Genomic DNA, 21,989 nt, shown 5'->3' on the forward strand with positions numbered 1-21,989 from the left:
GGTAAGGAGGCTAAAACAACCAATCTCATTTGGCCAGTTAGATGGGTCCATAGCAGGGGAGGTGCCAACTACCCTAGCCACTTTACCAGTCCACCTATCCCTGGGAAACCATGAGGAAACATAACGTTTGTAGTGACCCCAGGCATAGAATGCCCAGTGATTCTAGGGCTGGAATGGTTAAATAAATGGAACCCCTGGGTAAATTGGAGGATGGCAGAAATCAATTTCCCGAAGGGGGATCCTATGGACTTAAAACCCCAAGGAGTCCTACAAAAATTAAGAACGGAGAAAGAATCAATGGGAGAAGAAAACGGGCTACCTGAAATACCAGAGGAATACCGAGACCTTGCTGAAGATTTCAGTGAGGAGAGGGCAGATGAGCTTTCCCCCACTGACCCATGGATTGTGCCATAGAATTCAAGCCCGGGGCAAAACTCCCGAAGCCCAGACTATACTCTATGATCCCTAAGGAGAAGGAGGAAATGGAAAGATTCATAAATAAAAACCTAGAAAGGGGTTTCATCGAACCTGCCAAGTCTAAAGTAGCCGCCCCGGTCCTCTTTAGAGAAGGACAGCATTTTATGCTTGTGAGTAGACTACCACCTATTGAATGCAATCAGTGAAAGCAACCTATGCCCCTACTCCTCATGAAGGACATGTTATCCCACCTCTCAAAAGGAAGAATTTTCACTAAATTAGATCTAAGGGAAGCATATTACCGCGTAAGAATTAAGGAAGGGGATGAATGGAAAACCACATTTAACTTTCCAGTGGGGTGGTACCAATTCAAAGTTTAGCCATTTGGATTACAAGGGGCCCCTGCAGTATTTATGCAATTGATCAACGAGCTACTAAGGGAGCACCTATTTAAGGGGGTCCTGGTTTACTTAGGCGACATCCTTATCTTCACCGAATCAAAAGAGGAACATGTCAACCTAGTCAGAGCGGTTTTAAAGAAAGTGTGAGCCGCCCACCTATATGCCAAATTATCGAAATGCGAATTCCATCATGAAAGAATAGACTATCTGGGTTATTGCATATCCCCACAGGGCATTGAAATGGACCCTGAAAAGGTCAGAGCAGTATTAGAATGGGCACCTCACACAAGGAAGCAGCTACAAAGTTTCCTGGGTTTCGCAAATTTTTACCGCCAATTCATTCCCTCATTTGCTCAGATAGCCCTGCCCCTCACAAACGTACTAAAAACGAAGGGAGAATCCTCAGTGAAATCTAGCCAGCCCCTAAAATGGACAATGGAATGCCAAGCGGCATTTGAGAGATTAAAGATACTCTTTTCTCCTGAACCCGTAATGAGGTATCCAGACATGGATGAACCCTTCATAATACAGGCAGATGCAAGTGATGTGGCAGTGGGGGCTGTACTGTTACAAGAAAATGATGAAGGGGTATTGCAACCATGCGCATATACGTCCAAGAAACTCACCGAAATGGAACAGCGCTGGCCCATGTGGGAGCAAGAGGCATACGGGATACATTGGTCATTACTTACGTGGCGCCAGTTCCTTGAAGGGAATAAAATCCCTTTTCAGGTGTGGACAGACCACAAAAACCTGGAAGCCTTGAAAACCTGGAACCTCAACCCCAAGCAAGCCTGCTGGTCCCAGCATTTTCACCAAGTCCACCTTACGCTCAAGCACTTGCTGGGGGGGGGAGAACTTCTTGGCAGATGCACTGTCTCGCATGCCCCAATATAACAGCATGCGAGCCACCAATTCTAAACCACTTATGGCAGAATCACAACTGGGAGCGCCAGTAACTATGAGAACCCAAGCTAAATTAAAACCGCAGCTGGATAGCCAAACCAGAATTGAATTCCGGAAAACTTTGGAAAAAGATAAATGGTTCCAGAAAAATAGACATGTGTGCATAATCAAAGATGGACTGGACTGCCTTGGGTGGGGGAAAGTTATATATACTAACCACCCATAGGGTCACATTAATGCAGCTTTGCCATGACACAAAATCAGCAGGGCATTTTGGATTTGTAAAAACATTACACTTAATTAAAAGGCAATTTTGGTGGTCATCCATGAAAAAGGACATAGAAAGTTACGTGGCCAGCTGCCCAACGTGCGCAACTGCAGAGAGATTGCAAGGGAAATCACCCGGACTATTACAACCAGTGGTGAATCCTTCAGCCCCCTGGAGGGAAATAGCCATGGATTTTATAGTGGAACTACCAGAAAGCAATGGAAACACTGTCATCTGGACGGTTACGGACTTGTTTTCCAAACAGGTGCACTTTATCCCTTGCCAAAAGATCCCCACCACAAAAGCCTTGGTGAAACTTTTCGTGCAGCACATTTACCGATTGCATGGGGCAATCCAATGCACCATATCTGATAGGGGAGTGCATATCTGATACGTCAGCATTTTGGAATGAATTTTTATCCCTCTTAGGAACCACTCAGAGACTATCATCTAGTCATCATCTTCAGGGAGCGGTCAATCAGAATCATCAACCCAAAAACAGTAGAATTAGAAGTGCCCAAAAATCTCAGGCAAATACACCCAATTTTTCACTGCAGTTTGCTGAAAAGAGAACAACAGGCAGACTCACTTTTATACCTGTTTTGTTTTCTCTACAAGTGGATCTCTCTTATTTTTAAGGGGGCAGGACGTCAGAATCCAGTTATTTTTTCTTTCTACCTTCTCTGATATAAAACCAATTTTTACTCTCTCCTGGATCCTGTCATACTCCTAAGGGGGAAGGGGGTATGCATGGGGGTTTATTACTTTCACTTCCTCTATTCACTACAAAGTAACCTTTTGTTGATTCTCTTTCGGGTCTGCTAACCATCACAATGTAACCATTTGCCTTTCATCCTAGGCCCCTCTGAACCTCTCCTCCTTACCAGCCAGTGAGGAAAAGGGGGGGGGGAGATGCAGCCTCCAGGATCTGTGTGAGGAGCTGTTGAATGATCATGTCCAATGAAGCCAAATTTATGTTATCTTTCCTGGATTTAACACCTAGAAATCTGCCGGTCTGAATCGCCTGGAAGAACTGCGGGGTGGGGACTACTTAGGGACACTTTAAAACATCGATTTGTAAGGGAATCCTTCAGATCCTGTCTATCATGCCTGCTATCAATTTCTCTTAATAAAAGTTCCTGTTGGAAAAGACTGTTTCCAAGAGTTCTGCTTTCTTAAGATGTGGATTGAAGTGATTCCTTACAGTAATTATCTGTATAGCTGAATGCTGTTCTGCCTGTCCCAGAGAGGTCTGCGCTCACCTTAAAGGAGCAGGTTTGCAGTTTGGGAATGCTCCTACAATATATCCATCCTTGTTACTATAAATCCAAGTAACAAGATGTTATTCACAACTGTGATTATACCTTACAAGGTAGACCAAGAAGCAGATGCCATATTGAATACAATGACAGAATCTTGCAGGCCTAATAAGCTTTTCTCTCTTTTTCTTCATGTGAATGACTGTTTGAATATTTTCAGACCCATAACCCGTTTTTTTTTTGTAATGTTTACCTATTTATTGCCTAATAACAGATTTTCCCTCTCTCCATCAAGATCATTGTCTTTACTCTCTACACTTGGACAGAGACACCCTTGCAGCAGTTTATTTATGTTGCAATAATTTCCTAGTCAGTTTATTGCAATATACTGTATGTGGGGCAACCTTTGAAAATGGTGTGGAAACTTCAGTTAATTCAAAACAGAGGCAGCTAGACTGCTCACTGGAACTGACATATACCAATATATTATGCCAGTACTTTGCCATCTTTCCACCCATTGGGTGCAAGTCAGTTTCTGTATCGAATTCAAAGTGCTAGTTTAATAAATCTAATATTTCTCAAGAATATCTTAAAACAGAGAGTGATAATTGATTTTAATTTGCTATGACTCAATATTTTTTTCAAGAATACTAAACACAATTATAGAACCACTATTTCCTGACTTATGATCTATCTAAAATGAAAATCTTATAGGATGAATATTTTTGATAACCCTTTCACAGTCGAAGAAACAACCTGTATGTACCAACCTTCTGCTTTGATGATTATCACATTTTGCTCCAGATCAATTAAAGGTTGTATAAGACAAAGTCGTGGTTCCTGTTTCTGAGTAATACAAACTCCGTTCTGATTTGTAACCATCCAGTTTCGGTCATACAGCAAGCCTTGATTTCCAATGGGCCACTGCATAACCTGAAGAATGTAAAGGAAAATGGAGGTGTTATTTAGTCAACAGACAGTAAGTAATATTTTTTAAAAATTGATATGTATGTGTATTTGTTTTCAGCTCATTACAACAGTAAGGTATGTATATTGTCTTATGTACATGGCACACTTTAAGGCAGTTTAACTTCTTTCGCAGTTTCAGGCTTCTTTCTGGGTGAATAATCAAATTTCAATCTCCTGCCATTTAGAGATAGGAAACAAGAAAACTATATAGTAAATTTAAAAGACTTACTAAATCATTTAAATCCAAAAAAAAAAAGGGTTTGGTTTGTTTTTTTTAAAAAAGTATTTATACTCCAAAGTCATTGACTAGTCCAGTGGTTCTCAACCTTTTTAATGCCGTGACCCCCAACCGATCGTAAGTTGAGGACTACTCAACCGGTTGTAAGTCAAGGACTACTCAACTGGTGCAGCACCATTTGCAGAATGGGACTTTTGGCGGGCTCAGCAGGGCAGAAACAGCCTGGACAATTCCTATTAACTTTTGAAAGCCAATAGAATTAGACTCTATTCAAGAGAGTCTATTCTATTGGCTTTCAAAAGCCAATAGAATAAAAGGGAGTAGCACAGCTAAGGAAAAGGAGAAAAAAATGACGGACTGCGTTGTTTGGCGACCCCCGTGAAATGGTCGTTCAACCCCAAATGGGGTCCCAACCCACAGGTTGAGAACCACTGGACTAGTCTATATATTCATGCTATAATCTCACCAACTTCATGTCATTATCCTACATTCTTCAATTCAGTCTAAAGTTCTTGGAAGATACTATTAAGCTAGGTTGATGGCCAATAAGAAGTTTCATTCTAGTGCTTTAGCAATCTAAAACAAGTTCTGGTTTAATTTTGAAGTAGTTATCCCTTATTGGAATATATAAAAAATGAAATAGAGTTCCTTTTTGTTTTTTTTCTTCACAGAAAAGAACCAAAATAATCCTATATTGAATGTTAAAAATATTAACCAAAAGGAAAAAAGCAATGTGGAGTATTTCAGATATATGGACCTCAGTTTTTAACAGTCCTAGCAGCAAGGTGAATAGTAAGAGTTGTATATGGAAAGCAACAGTTACCTGTTCCTAAACTATTTGCTTTATTTCTTTCTGCTGGCCTTCTGCTTACTGTAATGCATTCCTAATGGTATCATTTTTTTAAAAAAAAGTTGAATAAAGAAGTCATAGACTATTCATACATTTCAGGGAGAGAAAAAAGCAAGTTTTCTAATGCTATAAGTCAATTGTGAGGCAATGGTAAGATTCCAATGTGATAAACACAAGTTAGACCGGGATATTTTGAACTCTTTGTAAAAATCAATATCTTAATATAATTTTAATTATATTTGAGTTATTTACTTCAATGTATATGTTAACATAATTTTGAAAAGAAATTTTCTCTTGGTCTAATTTCTCTTGGCCTAATTTAAATAATCATGCAAGTTGCAGAAATTGCATTTTAAACAAAAACTTACATATTTTGTTACCTATTACATCACCTTCATGTAAATAGTCCTACACTCTGGAATCCATACATAATTAGAAAAATGATTCTGGCAAAATTATTGCCAAAAGAAGGCAATTTCTATACTGAATGTGTTGTTTTTTTTAATTGGCAGCAAAAAGCTTAATTTCAGATTATCATTTATTATCAATTGGAAAAGCATATTTCAGTGTTTCTGTAAGTCTTCTGTAAGTCTTCTATATTGTTCAATGTATATTCAACACATTGCAATCATTTTTGATGTTATTTTGTTCATTTTAGTTGCTAAATCAGTCCTTGACCCATTAATGTTTGGGTGTTGTGAAATTAATAGATGAGCAAAAGACACAAGAGTATGACACAAAGAATCTTTTATTAAATTATTTGATAATTGTATACTATTGCACATAACAAGGGTTTCAGTTGCCTATTTGCTGACAATTCTGGCAATGCATTTATCTGTCATATTTCTTCAGTTTCAGTGGAGGACCATGTCCTGAAAGGAGTCGTTCATAAAACATATCTCTGGACTTTCCACAAGCCATTAATACACTTTGTTTTAAAAATAAAAAAAACAATAAAACTTGTCTTAAAAAAAAATAAACTTCCAAATGGTTGGATGGCATACTCCCAATTGGGCAAGCAGTCACCAATGAACAGCTTTGAGTACCGTATATGCCGGCGTATAAGGCGACTTCCGCAAGCATTAAAATCTGCGCCAAAGACGGGGGTCGTCTTATACACCGAGTCATCTTATACGCAGGAAATACTGGTAGTTTCCAGCGTATAAGAAGACGTTCTAGGAATGCAACTCGGCGCCAAAGACGGGGGTCGTCTTATATGCCGGGTCGCCTAATACGCCGGCATATACGGTAGTTGTTCTGGGCTCCAGTCAAACAGATTCCACATGGTGTTGGAAATGAATGTAGTTATCTTCCATGTCCTCTCCTGCCTTGATGACCTATGTAATTGTCCTTGAATCAGTTCAGACGAGGTTACAGCTCCCCTGGCAGAAATTCTTCTAGAGCAGGAACATATTCTTCCAAGTCCAACCAGTGTTGCTATTGAATTCATGAGCAGCTTCACTTGTTACCAAATGCTTCCTCATACTCTGAGTGAAGTGGAAGAAACCACCTTTTAGAGCTACTTCTGGGAAGCACTCTCTGATGGCATTCATGGCAGCCATTTCAAAATAGCAGTAAATGGAATGTGGCTCGATATTAGTCACCAGGATTTTCATAAAGCCAAAGAGCCATTTATAAGTAGCACACTGTTTATCTGGCAGGCGTGCATAAAACAAGGTGCATGCCCCCATACTATTTTTGCTAGGATCACATGAACCTAAGCAAAGAGCTTGGGAACAATTGCAAAAGTGCTGTCCGTGTACCAGATTTCGGAGTATTGCAGAATGCACTGCTAATTACTTCTGCCAAATATTAGGATGCTCCTAGATCCTTCTCCAAAATTGCCAAGTAAGAATGGCTCTTTTCACCCAATGTTAGTGAATAGGGTCCAGGCTGACTGGGTCCAAAGGTGCTGTCTGTAATTGGTTTTGCCTCTACCAGAATTGTTTTGTTTTTTTTACAATACTGAAGTTCCAGGTATTATAGCATAGACTGCTCAGCTCACGTTAGCCAGGCAGGTATGAATAACTTGAGATGGCCCTTCCACTATCTCTTTGGCTTCACACCTCATCCGGTCATGAATCTTGCCACTTTCACATTCACTGCTGAAGGATAGTGGGAATCGATCTCTTTATTACTTTTCCATTTCTGGTGTGAATTTTGGCCTTGCATTGATCACACTACTCACAATTCCAAAATATAATGGTATAAGGACATGCCCCAGGTGATCCTCTCAAGAGAGCACAACTCTTGACTCTGTAGGGTTAATCAAAAGAACTTTTACTGAGAGGAAGTGGTTGCAGTAAAGAGTAGCAGAATCTAACAGTGCCACACAAAGCACAAAGCTATTCCTCCCATTCCAAAACCCAACCCCCCTGACCAGTCCACTGGCAGACAATACAATGCCGCAAGGTTGTTTTGAGAGTGCTGAGGTATAGGCTTGATAATGAGTATCCTTAGGGCACAGCAACCTTGGAATCAGACTGGAATCGGCTAAGAAAGAGTCCATCCCATCTTTGAAGACCATCCCCCTCCTAATTCCCATGTGGTTACAACAAAGTAAAAGCATGCAAAGAATACTCTCCCCAACCTGCAGAACAAAACATAATAAAGGGGGGGATTAGAGAAATTATTTAGGTTTGTCAGGATATTGATTACAAAAACGTTTCACTAGCCTAGAGGCTTTAACATGCCAATGATCCACCCACTCATTCTGGACAATAGGGAAATCTTTCCATGCTACTAAATACTGAAGATTTCCCCTATGCTTGTGAGAGTACAAAATCTCTCTGACCTCAAAATGTTGTTCCCCCTCTATTGCTATGGGTTGAGGGATAAGGGGAAGAACTGGTCTAAGGGGTGAGGAAATTTCAGGTGTCAATAAACTGCAATGAAAAACTGGTGAACAAGACAAAGGAACTTTGGCAAATCCAATTCTATTGTGACTGGGTTAATATGTTTGATGGGGAAAGGCCCCACAAACTTAGGTCCCAATTTCTTGGAAGGTAAATAGCGTGTGGAAAGGTAAATTAGGTCTCCAACACTGAAAGGCTTAGGCTCAATTCTTTTCTTGTCAGCTTGAGCTTTATATGTATCACAAGCTTCTGCAAGGGCCTTCTGTACAATAGGCCAGATATGTTATAGTTGGGTGACCCATTCTTTTAATGGTGGCATTGTAGAGTCATTTGCAGGGAGTTCAGGCATAGATTTGAAGTCCTGACAAGTGGCCACCCAGAAAGGGGTGAACCCCATGGTACTATGTACAGAATTATTGTATGCCACTTCTGCAAATGACAAAAGGTCATTCCAGTTATCTCATTGATAATTAATAAAACATCTAAGGTATTGTTCCAAAACTGTGTTCATATATTCACACACCCCATTCGTTTGGGGTGGTGACTGGAATTCAGTCCCTGGTCAGTATCAAGTAGGCCCCAAAAGGCCCTCCAAAACTTAGAAGTAAACTGCACTCCTCTGAGATGATGCATTGGGGTGCTCCATGAAGTTGATAGATGTGATGCAGGAACAATTTGGCAAGACCTCAGGCAGATGGAATCTTCTGGTATGTAATAAAATGCACCTGCTTGGAAAACAAATCAATCACCACCTAAATTACTGTATTTCCTCTCCAAAGTGCTGGCAACTTGGCTACCATCTGAAGTACACTCGACAATAAATAAGTGGGGTTTGGGTTGGAGTTTGGGAACTTGGTCTCTAAAAGGTTCGCCATCACTGCCCTAGGAAGCTTTGCAATTGCTTCCTAGTGAGAGGTAGTGCCCATTCTAGCACTTGGACCTTTGTGCAGTCTATTTCAATTCCCTCATATGGGATGTGATAACCCAGGTAGTCTATTTTGCTTTGATGGAATTTGCATTTACTGTAGAGAACTTGGCGTATAATTTGGTGGCACATAACTTTTGGAGAACTCCCCTCACTAGTTTCACATGTTCTGCTTTGGTCTCAGTATAGATCAAAATGTCATCCAAATACACCAGCACCCCCTTGTACAAATGCGCATTAGGACTTCATTAATCAACTGCATGAAGACAGCAGGAGCTCCCTGTAGTCCAAAAGGGAGCACTTTGAATTGGAAACAATCCAGTGGGCAGTTGTACATGGTTTTCCATTCATTCCTTTCCCTGCTTCTTATAGGGTAATACACTTCCCACAAATTCAGTTTAGTAAAAATTTGGCTCTTAGCCAGATGGGCTAACATGTCCTTTATCAGGGATAGGAGTTAAACATTCTCCACACATACCGTATTTAACCCTCTATAATCCACACATAGACGAAGAGACACATTCTTCTTTTCCAGGAATAAAACTGGGACTACCAACCGGGGTCGTGCCAGTTGAATAAAACCTTGGGCTAAATTCCTATCAATGAACAGTCACAATTCCTCTGGACAGTTGCTTTTCCTCCTGGATCTAGGAGGAACAGTGCATCCTCCCATTCACATAAGGGTTCCACGTTTTTAGCCAGGCTAGCTCTAAGTGTCTTTCCATCCCAGGTGCCACTATGAAGCTAAGGACTTCTGAATGGGCCCCCATCTGCATTCCTATGGGCTCAGTGGCAAACGTTGCCAGGATGCCCCATGACAGACCCTTCTAGTTGGCACAGTGCGATTGGGACTTTTAGACTCCTCAGTCAGATTCCCAGTATCTTAACTAGTGCTGGATTTATTAAGCACCTAGTACAGGCCGAGTCTAATAGGGCCCTTAAATTGGTTTTCAACCCTGACCCAGGGAAGCTCAGTTCCATGGGAAGGGTCATGTCAGAATCCAATTATATTTCATCTTTAATTATCAAATATAGAAACTCCCAATTCTGCCTTCTCTGGATTCTGCCATAAGAGGGAGAGAAGGGGGAGAACAAAGGGGCTTTATGGCCCTCACTTCCTTCAGTAGACTTCTAAGAAACTGAATCCATTCCAAGACGTCCACCGTTGGAGGTGAAATTCAAAGGGGAGCCAACACGCTTGGGATTTTTCCTAACTCAAGTCCTCAGCTACATGGAGGAATATGGGCAGGACATTCCCAGCGACAAAGCCCGCATCCGGATCGTGCAATCTGCCCTGGATGGACCAGCTGCAGATTGGGTGGTGAACTTGCATGACTCCAATGCCCCAGAACTCAGTAACTTCAACCGTTTCATGTCCTCTTTGAGAAGACGATTTGAAGACCCCCTGACTGATCGCAAAGCCCGTGAAAGGATAAAAACGATGAGGCAAGGCAAACGCCCAGTGGCTGAGTATACACAAGAATTCCGGGCCATTGCCAGCAAACTGAATTGGCCAGAAGACATCCTCCTTGGCCATTTCAAAGACGGACTAAACTATGATCTATATGATGCTTGCCTGCCCCGAGGGGACCCACATCGACTTGAGGAATGGTACGTCTTGGCAGAGGAAGCAGAGATCGACATATTGAAGAGGCACCGCCGAGGAAAACAATGGAGCCGCCCCCCGCCTGAGCTGACACACCAACCGGTGAAATCATTGGATACAGCCAAGAAGCAAATGGGGTGTTTCAAGTGCGGAAGAGAAGGGCATCGAGCTGTAGAATGCCGCTCAAAGGCCCCCCAGCACAACCCAGACAGATCCCCAATCAACAAATCCGGAAAGTCTTCAGCTAAGCCAAAAGAAACGGCCATGAGAATGATGGAAATTGCAGAACCCCCACTTCTGCTCACCAAGGGGAAAGAACTCCAGCCTACACCACAGGGCCGGTGGATGCCTCAGATGACAGCTCGGAGGGCGAACCCCTGGTAAGTGGATGCATCACACCCATCTTCAAAACAGTGACTATATTAATCCCCCCCATGCCCGAAGCTGTGAAGGTGAAAGCCTTAATAGACTCTGGCTGCACCCGCTGCCTCATTAGCCCAACACTAGTGGGGAATCTGGGCATCCCATCCAGGAGACTGGAACAACCAATCTCATTTGGCCAGCTAGATGGATCCATAGCAGAGGGGGGGGTGCCAGCTACCCTAGCCACTCTGCCAATACACCTCTCCCTGGGAAACCATGAAGAGGACATAACGTTTGTGGTGACCCCAGGTATGGAATGCCGAATGATTCTAGGGATGGAATGGTTAAAAGAATGGAACCCCTGGGTAAATTGGAGGACGACAAAAATCAAATTCCCAAAGGGGGACCCAATGGACTTAAAATCCCAAGGGAGGCTACCAGAATCAAGAATAGAAAAAGCATCCATAGGAGAGGAAAAAAGATTAACAGAAATACCAGAGGAATATAGGGACCTTGCTGAAGTCTTCAGTGAGGAGAGGGCGAATGAGCTTCCCCCCCACCGACCCACAGACTGTACCATTGAATTCAAGCCTGGGGCAAAACTCCCGAAGCCCAGATTATACTCCATGAGCCCAAAGGAGAAGGAGGAAATGGAAAGATTTATTAAAAAAAACCTAGAGAGAGGTTTCATTGAGCCAGCCAAGCCTAAAGTGGCTGCCCCGGTCCTTTTTAGAGAGAAGAAGGATGGCTCTTTACGTTTATGCGTGGATTATAGGGCCCTGAATACAATCAGTGAAAGCAACCTATACCCGCTGCCCCTCATGAAAGACATGCTGTCACACCTATCGAAAGGGAAAATTTTTTCTAAACTAGACCTAAGAGAAGCTTACTATCGCATAAGAATTAAGGAAGGGGACGAATGGAAGACTGCATTTAACTGCCCCATGGGGTGCTATCAATTCAAAGTCTTGCCATTTGGATTACAAGGGGGCCCTGCAGTCTTTATGCAATTAATCAATGACGTTCTAAGGGAGCACCTGTTTAAGGGGGTCCTTGTTTACTTGGACGACATTCTTATCTTTACTGAAACAAAAGAAGAACACGTCAAACTTGTCAGAGCGGTTTTAAAGAAGCTGCGAGCCGCTCACCTATATGCCAAACTCTCAAAATGCGAATTCCACCAGGAAAGGATAGACTACCTAGGCTATCGCATATCCCCACAGGGCATTGAAATGGACCCAGAGAAGGTCAAAGCAGTATTAGATTGGGCGCCACCCCGCACAAGAAAGCAACTACAAAGTTTCCTGGGCTTTGCAAACTTTTACCGCCAATTCATCCCCTCATTTGCCCAGATAGCCTTGCCCCTCACTAACTTACTAAAAACGAAGGGAGCATCCTCAGTAAAACCTAGCCAGCCACTAACATGGACAATGGAGTGCCAAGCAGCGTTTGGGAGACTAAAGAGACTTTTTTCTGCCGAACCAGTACTAAGGCACCCAGATATGGACAAGCCCTTCATAATACAGGCAGATGCAAGTGATGTGGCAGTGGGGGCTGTGCTATTACAAGAAAATAATGATGCAGTATTGCAACCCTGTGCATATACATCCAAGAAACTCACGGAAACAGAACAGCGCTGGCCCGTATGGGAGAAGGAGGCTTATGGGATACGTTGGGCATTACTCACGTGGCGACAGTTCCTGGAAGGCAACAAAATCCCCTTCCAGGTGTGGACTGATCACAAAAATTTAGAAGCCCTGAAAACGTCCAGGAAACTCAATCCCAAACAAGCCCGCTGGTCTCAGCATTTTCACCAGTTCCAGTTTAAGCTCAAACATTTACCAGGGAGAAAGAACTTCCTGGCAGATGCTCTATCTCGCATGCCTCAATATAACAGCGCACGAACCACAGACTCTAGACCAATAATGGCAGAGTCACAACTGGCAGCACCAGTAACCACAAGAACCCAAGCCAAATTAAAACCACAACTGGACAGCCAAACTGGAATTGAATTCAGAAAAAGTTTGGAAACAGATGAATGGTTCCAGAAAAACAAAAATGTGTGCACAATGAGAGACGGGTTGCCTTGGGTAGGGGAAAAGTTATATATACCAACAACCCAAAAGTCACGTTCATGCAGCTTTGCCATGACACAAAATCAGCAGGGCATTTTGGATTTGTAAAAACTTTACACTTAATTAAACATCAATTTTGGTGGCCATCCATGAAAAAGGACATAGAAAGTTATGTAGCCAGTTGTCCAAAATGTGCCACTGCAAAGAGGTTGCAAGGGAAATCGCCAGGACTATTACAAACAGTGGCAAATCCCTCAGCCCCCTGGAGGGAAATAGCCATGGATTTTATAGTGGAATTACCAGAAAGGAATGGGAATACTGTTATCTGGACGGTCACGGACTTGTTTTCCAAAGAGGTGCACTTTATCCCTTGCCAAAAGATTCCCACCGCAAAAGCCTTAGCAAAATTTTTCATCCAGCACATTTACAGATTGCATGGGGCACCCCAACGCATCATCTCTGATAGGGGAGTGCAATTTACGTCTGCATTTTGGAAGGAATTTTTATCCCTCTTAGGGACCACTCAGGGATTGACATCTAGCCACCACCCTCAAGGGGATGGACAAGCGGAACGCTGCCAGTCGGTACTTGAGCAATATTTGAGATGGTTTTTAAATTTCCAACAGAGTGATTGGACGGACTTACTTCCTTTTGCAGAAGTTGCCTACAATAATGCAGTCCACTCCAGCACAGGCTACACTCCTTTTCAAATAGCCAACGGTCAAAGGTTCAACCCTATGCCAGAGTTAACCCCAAAAGAACCAACGATCCCTTCACTGAAAGAATGGATGGAAAACCTACAAAACACCTGGCCAATAGTCAGAAAATCACTAGATGAAGCTAGGCGGGCATACAAAGCACAAGCCGATAAAAAAAGGGGTGAGCCTACACCATTCATTATAGGAGAAATGGTGTACTTATCTACAAAATACCTAAAGTCCCTACAGCCCTGTAAAAAACTTGGACCAAAATATATAGGACCTTTTCCAATTAAAAGAATCATAAATCCAGTAACAGTAGAATTAGAAATACCCAAAAATCTCAGGCAAATACACCCAATTTTTCATTGCAGCTTGCTGAAAAGAGAGCATCAGTCACCTCTACGGCCAAAAATCCCCCCCCCCACCACCTCCAATCATGGTGGAGGGTGAACAACACTTCGAAATAAAGGAAATCCTTGACTCTAGGAGATATCATGGAGCAACTCAGTACCTAGTTGCCTGGAAACACCTCCCTGCCTCACAAAACGAGTGGGTCCATAAACGTCATGTCAGAGCCCCGAAGCTATTGAAGAAGTTTCACACAGAGTATCCCAACAAGCCTGACTAAGTTGTATACCTGTTTTGTTTTCTTTCAGGTGGATCTCTCTTATTTTTAAGAGGGGCCGGATATCAGAATCCAATTATATTTCATCTTTAATTATCAAATATAGAAACTCCCAATTCTGTCTTCTCTGGATTCTGCCATAAGAGGGAGAGAAGGGGGAGAACAAAGGGGCTTTATGGCCCTCACTTCCTTCAATAGACTTCTAAGAAACTGAATGTGTTTATTGCACATCAAAGAAAGAATTTGAATGTAACTAGCATCAAAGAACCTTACCCTGACAAAGGGAGCTAATTACCTTTCATGTAGTTTATCTGAAGTCTCTATACAGACGGAAGAAAGAAGCAAAGGGGTGGAATTGTGATGCCTGAAACTATCACTGGAAGGGGGGGGTGATTGGGTGGGACTGCTGGGAAACCCCTTAAAACCTTGAATGGGAGAGCTTGGACCCCAAGTCCTCTCTAGCATGCCTGCAGCCACTTCTTCTTAATAAAGGATTCCTGTTGGAAGAATTATTCCAAGAGTTCTGTCTTCTTAAGATGCAAAGTGGGGTGGGTCCTTACAGGTCACTAGTGTAACCAGGCCACTCACAAGGGGATCATCATTGGAGTCGGTGTCCGTCCACCCCTAGTTATTGTCTGGAGGAGTTGGAATTCCCTCAGCCTTTTTGGGCCATGGGGTGAACTCCACGACCTCCATTCCCTCTGGCTGCACCTTGGTGGTTTTCCCCACAGGAGCTCGCCTTCTTGCTTGGATGGACAGTCTTATACTCACTGGCTCAGTGTTCTTCCTGGCCACATTTAAAGCAGACTATGGATTGGACTTGTGAAGCCTGTGATTTACTCGCTTCTCTTTTTTCCCGGGGGTGATCTCTTCCATGATCTTGCTGCATGGTACTTGTTCTGGGCTTGGTCGATCTCTTCTTCTTCGGCCAGTTCATACCAGTCATGGAGGGTTGCAAGCCCCTCCCCCGCAACATAGGCATTGTATAGGTCATCATTTAGCCCATTTTTAAAACAGCTGACTAGGATGTTTTCTGGCCAGTCAAGTCAGCATGTCAAGTCATGAAACTCCTTGGTGTATTCTGCCATGGCTCTGTGGTCCTGATGCACAGTCTTGATGTGGTTTCTTGCTTTTTGGTCAGCCAGAGGGTGCTCAAACTGGTGATGGAGTGGTCTCATTAATTGGTCAAAGTTTCTCGCCTAATAGCGTCACCATCCAACAAGCTGCAGCTCCTTCCAGCACCAGCATGACACACCTCACTTTGGCACCTTCAGTGGGATTTCTGGCCTATGCTCCAGCATGTAGGTTAGGACATGGGCCAGGAAGAACCCCAGTTGTTGAGGTCCTTATCAAACTTCATGTCCAGTGGTGGGGTTTTTCATCTTCATGGAACTGCCACACCAGCACCCTCCAGGACATTGGCCCTGGTGGGGCCCTTCTGTGTTGTTCCCATGGCCACAGTGGCACTGGCTGGGGTTGCTGAGATTCCCATGGTGGTGTCAAGAGGCAAGGTTTTTCCACTGCTGTCCTCCTCTCGGGTTTGACAGGTGTCACCAGCAATCATTCTGGCTTGGGTTTCACATGCCTTAAGGTTTTGGAATATATCCATCATGAAGCACATGGATTGCTTCATGAAGAGGTCAGCGTGATCAGTTTTACTGCCTTCTTCTCCCTCATCGAGCTCTTCCAGTTCCGCTTGCCATTCGTGTCTTTGGCTGTCTTGGGTGAGGGTTACCCCTTTGGTTCTCCCTTCCCAGTCATCATTCTTCCTGACACCAATGGACTACCTGGGCTTTGTTGAATCTCCCAGGCCTGCAGCCTCCTCTGTCCATCAGAGGAGTCCACTCTGGACACTCTGTTAGAGGCTTCCCCTGCAGTATTCTGCTTCCTCCTGGTCACTGTGTCATTCTTGAGAAAAAAAAGACAGGAAGGGATGTGCAAAGATATATATCAGCACGAACATGCATTTCTCAGTTAGTGAAGTCTATGATCATGAAAGAAAAACATCAAAACCAGTTGTGCCATAGTGAAGCCTACTGAAAAATGGTTTTACCCAATGGCAGCAGATGCATCTGCAACTGCCCAAAAGGCACTCTTGTGTGTGCCTAAAATATGGTTACGTGGAAAAAAGTCCACACTGTGATTTTAAGCATCAATTGAATATTATAAATTGCTTTGCAGGATGAAGGATGTTCCAGCTATATGAGGTCTGTAGGAACTATGTGCAGCTTATGGACCAACAATAATCCCCATTGTGTGATGCCCCTGGCATTTGGTTTGGGGAAATGCACTTCACAAACAGTAAGCTTCTTCAGAAAGATATACAATTGCAACCAACATTTTCCATTTTTCACATTGATCAATTTTGTGTTTTCATGATGAATGTTTTGTCTGAACACTGTTTATTTTAGTGTTAATGGACAGATTTGCACTCCATGGCCCATGATGAGCTGAATATATTGTGTACTGTTACAATAAATAAAAATTTGTACCACTTTATAATATTCAATGTAGCAAGCGATGTTGAATAACTATATGTCAGATGCACAATACGAAACACAAGATGCATTAAAATGCAGACAGAATATTAAAACCATTAAGTCAAAGACAACTAACTGAACACATGAAAATACAAAAGTTAAATTAATTTCAATGGAACCATGGCCAAAGGTAATAAAATAAATTCAATCCAGAAATACAAGAGTTACAATAATTTCGATGAAAATGTGATCACCAGTAATAAAAGTACCTGAATGAAATGATTAATAGAAAAGCTAAACTAATTCTGAAGAAATGGATTTTCATAATAATAAAAGGAACTAAGTGAATTGAAAAATACAAAAGTTACATTAATATTGAAGAAATGATGGAATAGAATCATTAAAGAACAGATGCTAAGGGGCTGACAAAATGAAATGTGAATGACAAAAATTAAAATGATGTCAAACAATGGTGGATAACAATAAAATTATCTCATGCTGAGTTATCCTGCTTTGAATTGTCCCATGTCAAGTTGTCCCACATCAAGTTGTCCCATGTGGAAACTGGCCGTGTGGAGTTGGAGACAGTGAGTTGGCCAGGGTGAGTTGTCCTATACCCGATCCTGGTAAGAGATAGGTTGCAACTCACAAAATTCAACAGGTTCTTGATGTGACTTACAGATAACTTCATGATTCAAAAAGTGGATAAAGAAACTAGGTATCCAGCTACATTGGATTTAATACTTACTAACAGAAAAAAGTGGTAAGAAATTTGAGAAAGAATAATCACATAATTTTATAATTCATCACACTGTAGATATAATTTCAAGAGAGTTGCTTTTTAGTAAGCTAAATGGAAAAGGAAGAAGTTTACAGATGGTAATCTTCAAGGGAAAAACATTTCAGGAGAAATGGGAAATTCTGAAAAATGATATAATTAAGGTCTGAACATAATCAATATCAAAAAGAAAAAGAAGATTCTTGATAAGACTGGTGTGGTTATAAAAACACATCTCTAATAAACTGAAAGAGAATTTTTTAAAAATGGAAAGAGGGCTATCTAAAAGTGGCATACTTCGTGGTGGAGGGCAATCCATTCCTGGTGCAAGCATTAAAGGAGGTGATGCTAGCATTTGGGTGGTGGATTGGATCCCTGCTGCTGGTCTGATGGTCAGCTTTTTCATACAGTAATTGGTAGCACAGTGCATCAGTTAATAGAAGAAAAAAAAATCTGTACCTTTGGATTAGTTTTGACATTTAATGATAGCCACCTGCAAAAAATGGCAGCATTTTTGAAAGAGGATTTCTAATTCCTTCTTCTTAGGGCTGACAGAGAGTGATTGGCCCAAAATTACCTAGCTGGCTTTAAAATTAAGACAGGTTTAGAGCTTACTCTATCTCCTAGTCTGATGCTTAACTACTAGATCAAACTGGCTCTCAGAGAGACTATATTAAAAATTATTTGCTCTGGGTATCAAATTTGCTAGATACACAACTGCCATATAACAAAGGCAGAATTATCAGGAAGCAGCCCAAATAATCAAGAATGGAATAATGATGGCTAAAGTTCAAAGGCTTCTTATGAATGCCAAAAATAACAAAAATGGATTTTTTGGATATTGGAAAGTCAAGAAAATGGTTGGTCCACTGTCTGAAGAAGACAGAAGATGGTGATAAGCAACAACCAGAAGGTTGAACTGTTTAAGTCTTGCCCTTGCATCTGTCTTTTCATAAAAATAAAAAGTGGTCTAACCTATCAGAAGCTGCACTATGGGGTACAGAAGAGAAACACAAATCAAAGTAAGTAAGGAACTGAAAAGAGTATTCATCTTCAGCATACCTCAGTTTGCTGGCTTCCTGCCATAAAACGCAGGGGAGGGGAAAAGGAGGATGGGAAAGTAGGAATTGGCAGGGGGAGGAAGATAGAGAATGACTGGGTAATAGGAACCAGAGGTATCAATCTGGAATGAACCAGCCAATCAAGGACGGACTGTGAGAGTGGAATGTGAAACTATATCAGAGATGGACCAAACTTCAAAGCCGTTTCCAAAATATCTAAAATGAACGTGATTGGACATTGATGGACTGGCTAAGGGGAAAGGGCCAAGGAAGTGGGAAAAGGTAGGCTTTGCATGGAAATATTCAGACCCAGCTTTGCTTATTCTGTAACTGCTTGAACTCAGTGAAAGCGAACCTTCATTTCAGCATGGAGTCGAGGGTCTTTCCTATGGACCAAGTTGGGACAAGCCTGACATTAAGCAGGTTCTGCAATAACAGTCTACCCGGAAACACACATCTATTGTGGGGGTGGTGCATGGAATGTCTGCTCATGAAAGTGAACAGGAAGAGATGGAAGCTTGAGAAAAAGCTGCTTCAAGGCTACGAAGTGGCAGAGATTATCCTAACCTAGAAGAGGAAGCAGACGCTTTTGATGATCAACTGAAGCTCCAGTAATCGCTGGGGGGTCAGGTAAAAAAGGAAGATTGGGAGGAGAAGCCCTCAGGGGTAATGTTTACTTGAGGGAGCAGAGGGGAGCCTACCAAAGCCCAACACACTGAAGAAGAATGCGGAGCAGCGAAGGCAACAGACCCTCATGATGCCATCTTTAAGAAGCCATCAACTTCCTGAGGGATATCTCAAAAATCTCCAAACCCACAGAACCCAAGACTGGCCAGCACCATCACCTATCCAGATTGACAATGGAGCAGCTGAACCCACTACCATGGCCATGGCACTCCCACACCACCGGCATCAGCACTGTGGGCTGCAACAGTTCAACAGGCCCAGCCACCACCGCCAGCATGGGCCATCCCTCTATGCAGAAGAAAACACAGACCCCCAGTCTTAAGAGTGAAATTTAATGGCAACGCAAAACAACTGGTGTTCTTCCCAACTCAGGTCTGGACCTACATGCAGGAATATGGAGCCGACCAACTATAAGAAGGAGCAAAGGTGTGGAGCACTGGAAGAAGAAGCAGCAGAGTGGATGGTGGTCTTGTACAACGACAATAACTATGTAATTTTGACTGATTTATGGGGGGGTCCTCTAGGAAAGATTTAAGGACCCCCTGTCCGACTGAAAAGCCAGGACAAAAATCAAGATCATAATGCAGGATCGACAAACTACGGTCGCCTACACCTAAAAGTTCTGAAGCTTAGCATGCAGATTAGCCAACTAGTCACTAAATATACTGACTGAATGCTTTCAAAATGCCCTGAACGATGACACCTACAACACCTGCATTTCCAGAGGCGCCCCCCCACGGACCCTCCAAGGCAGGTATGTCCTAGCCAATGAGGGAGATTGACCTGTCGAGGTCCTGCAATCACCCAAACCACAGGTGGTAAAGATCCCTCCCCACAGAAAGGAGAAAATCCCTGAAACAAGGGGGATGGGATCTCAGACCATGCCACTACTCCACCATCTGCTTTAAGGGTGGAAAGGAAGGGTACAGAACAGCGGATTGTCGTGCACCCCATCCAATGCAGAAACCAGCCAATGGCCCCATAAAGAATGTGGGAAGAGCCCCCCTGAAAATGTGGGAAGAGCCCCCCTGAAAATGACCCGTGGAGGTTGTCGAGTTCATTCCATCACCCAGTGATGGAAAGGGAACTGTAATTGCATCAACCAGGAGCAACACGAGACAGACAACAACCTCTTGGTAAGTTTCCTCCTGATACCCATGACAATCCCAATAGAATTGGTCATGCCTTCCTCAGCATGTTGGAAGAATCTGATTCCCTATTGGATACGGATTGCACCAGATGCCAGGTCAGCCCTGGCTTAGAGGAAAAACTGGGTATACGACTCAGGGAACTTAAAGTGCCTGTGGCTTTCTGCCAACTAGATGGCTCAATAGTAGGGGGGGGCACAATATTTGATACCGAACCAATAGAGATGAAAATGAGACCACATGAGGAAATCCTGAGCTTTATACTGGCACTGGGCATGAATAACCCCTTCTACTGGGCCTGACATGGGCCTGAAGTGGAGTCCCTACATAAATTGGAAAAGATAGATATTAAAAATTTGGCAGAAGACAGATGGGGGGAAATTTAAAAAGAAACCATCCTTGCACTGCCTCAAGCTGCTTGGCAGGGAAATGAGAGGGGAAGTTGTTACAGAGGGACAAGAATGGACCAATCGGACCCCCAAATCCCCAAAGAATTCTAGGACCTACAAGACATTCCAGTGAAAAGGGCTCAGATATCCTCCCCCCTCACCACCCCACTGACTGCCCCATAGAGATATTACCGGGTGCCAAATTACCCAAGCCTAAATTATACTCCATGGCTATAAAGGACTTTTTGTCCTTTATAGATAAAAACTTGCAGTGGGGTTTTATCCAGCCAGTCCCATCACGAATAGCTGCCCCAGTGCTGTTCTGGGAAAAGAAGGCTGGGTCCCTTCTTCTATGCCTAGACTATAATGAATTAAGTGCTATTTGTGGGGAGAACGTCTACCCCCCTGCTGTTAATGAAAGACACACTTGCCACTTTGGCAAAGGGGAAGATCTTCAGCAAATTAAACCTCCAAGAAGCATACAACAGAGTACAAATTAAAAGGGGGACAAATGGAAAACCACTTTCAGCTGCCCTTTGGGATGTTTCCAATTTCGTGTACTCCCTTTTGGGCTGCCACTTGACTATAACCAAACTTTCCAAATGAGAATTTCACAAGCAGAAAATAGACTATTTAGACTATTGCATCTCCCATAATGGGATGGAGATGGATCCCGAAAAAGTATGGGCAATACTAGAATGGGCATTAGAAAACAACTTCAAAGCTTTCTGGGATTAGTGAATTTTTACTGGTAGTTCATCCTGCTATTTGCTCAAATAGCTCTGCCCATCACCAACCTATTAAAGACAAAAGAGGAGGCAAAACCCAAATCCAGGTAACCCCTAAAATGGACAGTGGAACGCCAAGCAGCATTTGAGAGACTCAAATGCCTATTCGCAGCCAAACCTGTTCTAAAGCACCCAGACCAAATGCTTCATTTATCATTTAGGCCAATGCTAGTAACATAGCCATTGGTGCTGTACCAGTC

At 42.8% G+C, this 21,989-nt stretch overlaps 2 protein-coding genes across 4 annotated transcripts in view; one reads left to right on the forward strand and one right to left on the reverse strand.

The window, feature by feature from the left end:
- Positions 1–4,012, forward strand: part of FRRS1L (ferric chelate reductase 1 like) — a 244,869-nt gene extending 240,857 nt beyond the window's left edge. The window contains exon 6 of the mRNA XM_039332048.1: positions 2,852–4,012. Coding sequence (XP_039187982.1) covers positions 2,852–2,956 — 105 coding nt within the window. The 3' untranslated portion in view covers positions 2,957–4,012. The remainder of the gene's footprint in view (positions 1–2,851) is intronic.
- Positions 1–21,989, reverse strand: part of MOCOS (molybdenum cofactor sulfurase) — a 252,233-nt gene that overhangs the window by 52,320 nt on the left and 177,924 nt on the right. For all 3 annotated transcript variants that reach the window (XM_039332021.1, XM_039332031.1, XM_039332014.1), the window contains one exon: positions 4,022–4,184. In XM_039332021.1, the coding sequence (XP_039187955.1) occupies positions 4,022–4,184 (163 nt within the window). The remainder of the gene's footprint in view (positions 1–4,021; positions 4,185–21,989) is intronic.

The sequence above is a fragment of the Crotalus tigris genome, unplaced genomic scaffold, assembly GCF_016545835.1.
Source record: "Crotalus tigris isolate CLP2741 ecotype Arizona unplaced genomic scaffold, ASM1654583v1 scf7180000017623.1712378, whole genome shotgun sequence".
Classification (NCBI taxonomy): Eukaryota; Metazoa; Chordata; class Lepidosauria; order Squamata; family Viperidae; genus Crotalus; species Crotalus tigris.